The sequence below is a fragment of the Pecten maximus genome, chromosome 14 (genome assembly GCF_902652985.1).
Source record: "Pecten maximus chromosome 14, xPecMax1.1, whole genome shotgun sequence".
NCBI classification, from domain to species: Eukaryota; Metazoa; Mollusca; class Bivalvia; order Pectinida; family Pectinidae; genus Pecten; species Pecten maximus.
The window spans coordinates 27,699,444-27,701,821 of NC_047028.1; the positions used below are offsets into that span (position 1 = coordinate 27,699,444).

Here is a 2,378-nt window from a genome sequence, read left to right on the forward strand (position 1 = left end):
AAAAGGGACACCAGCATGCCATTAGTGTTGAATCTGACCCACAAATTGCTTCTGTTACTGAGATGGAAGATAAGTTTGTTAAAAAGCTAGAAAGTCTAGAGCAGAAGAACTCTCAACTTGAAAGTAAGTTGGACAAAATTTTGAACAAACTTGGTTCACAGTCCACAAGTGATAAAGCAGATGCAGGTCAAAGGTCAGGTCAGAACAAAGGTCGTGGCCGTGGAGGTTACAACAAGTCTAGAGGCCGTGGTAAGTGGAACAATAAAGGGAAAGCCAAAAATGAAGATCACCCAAACTAGTTACAGTCTCTGCTAACGGCCAATCTGGGACTGAACATAAGTCAAAAGGCCAAGGTCAAGATATTTTAGATAGATTATTGGGTGTGTCGAATGAAAGTCCTGTTTTTGTCGAAGGTCAAAAGGTCAAAGCACTAATAGATAGTGGTTCGATGGTTTCTACTCTATCAGAAAAGTTTTATACAGGTCTTCAATGTAAACCTCTACTCCAGAGCTTAGACACTCTAGGATTGGATGTTACAGTAGCTAATGGTTCAACCTTGAATTATTTAGGCTATATAGAGTGTGAGGTTGAGATTCCGGCTATGGCAGAACAAGCTTTCCAGGTACTGATGCTGGTTGTACCCAACACAGAATATAACAGTACTTGTTCTGTTATCCTGGGCACCAATGTCATTCGCCTAGTTAAGAGGGCAACATTGGAGGATTCAGTAGTACCTGAAGAGTGGCAGGCTGCAGTGGGTAGTATCTCCTGTCCATTCGCAGTGAGAATGTTGAGTAAGAAACCTGTCACTATTGCTCCCTATACAACTGCTGTCATAAATGGAATAGCCCGGGGTGTAGACCCGGAAATAACTGACCTAGTCACAGAGAACCAGGAGAACTCTTCGTCGCGGTATACTGTTTGCCCTCGGGTGCTGAAAATTAAGCAAAATACAGCTACTCACAAAATACCAGTGAAGCTTTGTAATATCTCAGCAAAGCCTGTGGTTTTAAACCCAAGGTCAATATTATGTACTGTTAACAAGGTACAGGTAGTAGACAATTTGGCTTCCGATCTTCCAACATCACAGGAGGAAAAGTTATCTCTACCTGAAGAACTTGGTGTGCATATTGATAAAACTAATCTCACCGAGGAACAGTTATTAAGGGTTCGCCAGGTCTTAGGTAATTGGGAACATGCATTCTCCAAAAGTCAGTTCGATTTAGGTAAAACTAATCTTATTAAACATAAGATCGAACTGTTGGACGAACGGCCCTTCAAACAGCCATATCGTAAGATACCACCTGGCATGTATGAGGAGGTTCGTCAACATATAAAGGAGATGCAGGAGGCTGGTGTGATTAGAGAGTCTAATAGTCCATTTTCCTCTAATGTCGTACTAGTACGAAAGAAGGATGGAAGTCTTAGATTCTGCATCGACTACCGGATGCTAAATTCACGTACCAGAAAGGATGCTTATATGCTCCCTCGCTTTGATGATACCGTGGATACCATAAATGGTTCCCGTTATTTTTCTAAGCTGGACCTGTGTTCAGGTTATTGGCAGGTGGAGGTCGAGGAATCGGATATCGAAAAAAACTGCATTCTCAGTTGGTAACCTGGGATTCTGGGAAACCAATAGAATGGGGTTTGGTCTCACCTGTGCTCCAGCTACTTTCCAACGTTTGATGGAAAAGTGCATGGGTGATATGCATCTGAAGGAATGCCTCATCTTCTTAGATGACATCCTAATATTTTCCCGTACCTTTGACGAACATCTGGACAGACTAGAGTCAGTATTCGCCAGACTCGTCAAGCACGGCTTGAAACTCAAACCATCAAAATGCGAGTTCTTCAAAACTGAAGTGACATATCTCGGTCATGTCGTATCTGAAAATGGCATAGCTACAGATCCAGAGAAGGTATCTGCGGTCAAGACTTGGCCAGCACCTACAAACCTGAAGGAGCCGCGCCAGTTCTTGGGGTTTAGCGGGTACTATCGACGGTTTGTGAAAGACTATGCCAAGATAGTACAACCCCTGAATAAGCTTTTACAGGGTCATGACTTAACCAAGAAGGCTAACAAGTCAAAAAAGGTTGTCAAGTCAAACAAGGCTTCAAAGTCTAAGAAATCAAAGCGTACACAGAAAGCTGAGTGGACCTGGGGTGATACTCAGCAGGTGGCGTTTGATACTGTAAAGGAGAAGCTTATCAGTCCTCCTGTACTTGCTTATGCTGACTTTACCAAACCTTTTATTTTGCATACTGATGCTAGTGGTACCGGCTTAGGCGGTGTATTGTATCAGAAGCATGAAGGTAAGGAGAGGGTCATTGCGTACGCAAGTAGAGGACTAAGACCAAGTGAGCGCAATTATCCA

The 2,378-nt window shown here is 43.0% G+C and overlaps 1 protein-coding gene across 1 annotated transcript; it reads left to right on the forward strand.

The window, feature by feature from the left end:
• The first annotated feature begins 448 nt into the window (after positions 1 to 448).
• LOC117341840 lies at positions 449 to 1,618 on the forward strand. Its single transcript, XM_033903701.1, has one exon. The coding sequence runs from the start codon at positions 449 to 451 to the stop codon at positions 1,616 to 1,618; it is 1,170 nt and encodes a 389-aa protein (XP_033759592.1).
• The last annotated feature ends 760 nt before the right edge of the window (positions 1,619 to 2,378 follow it).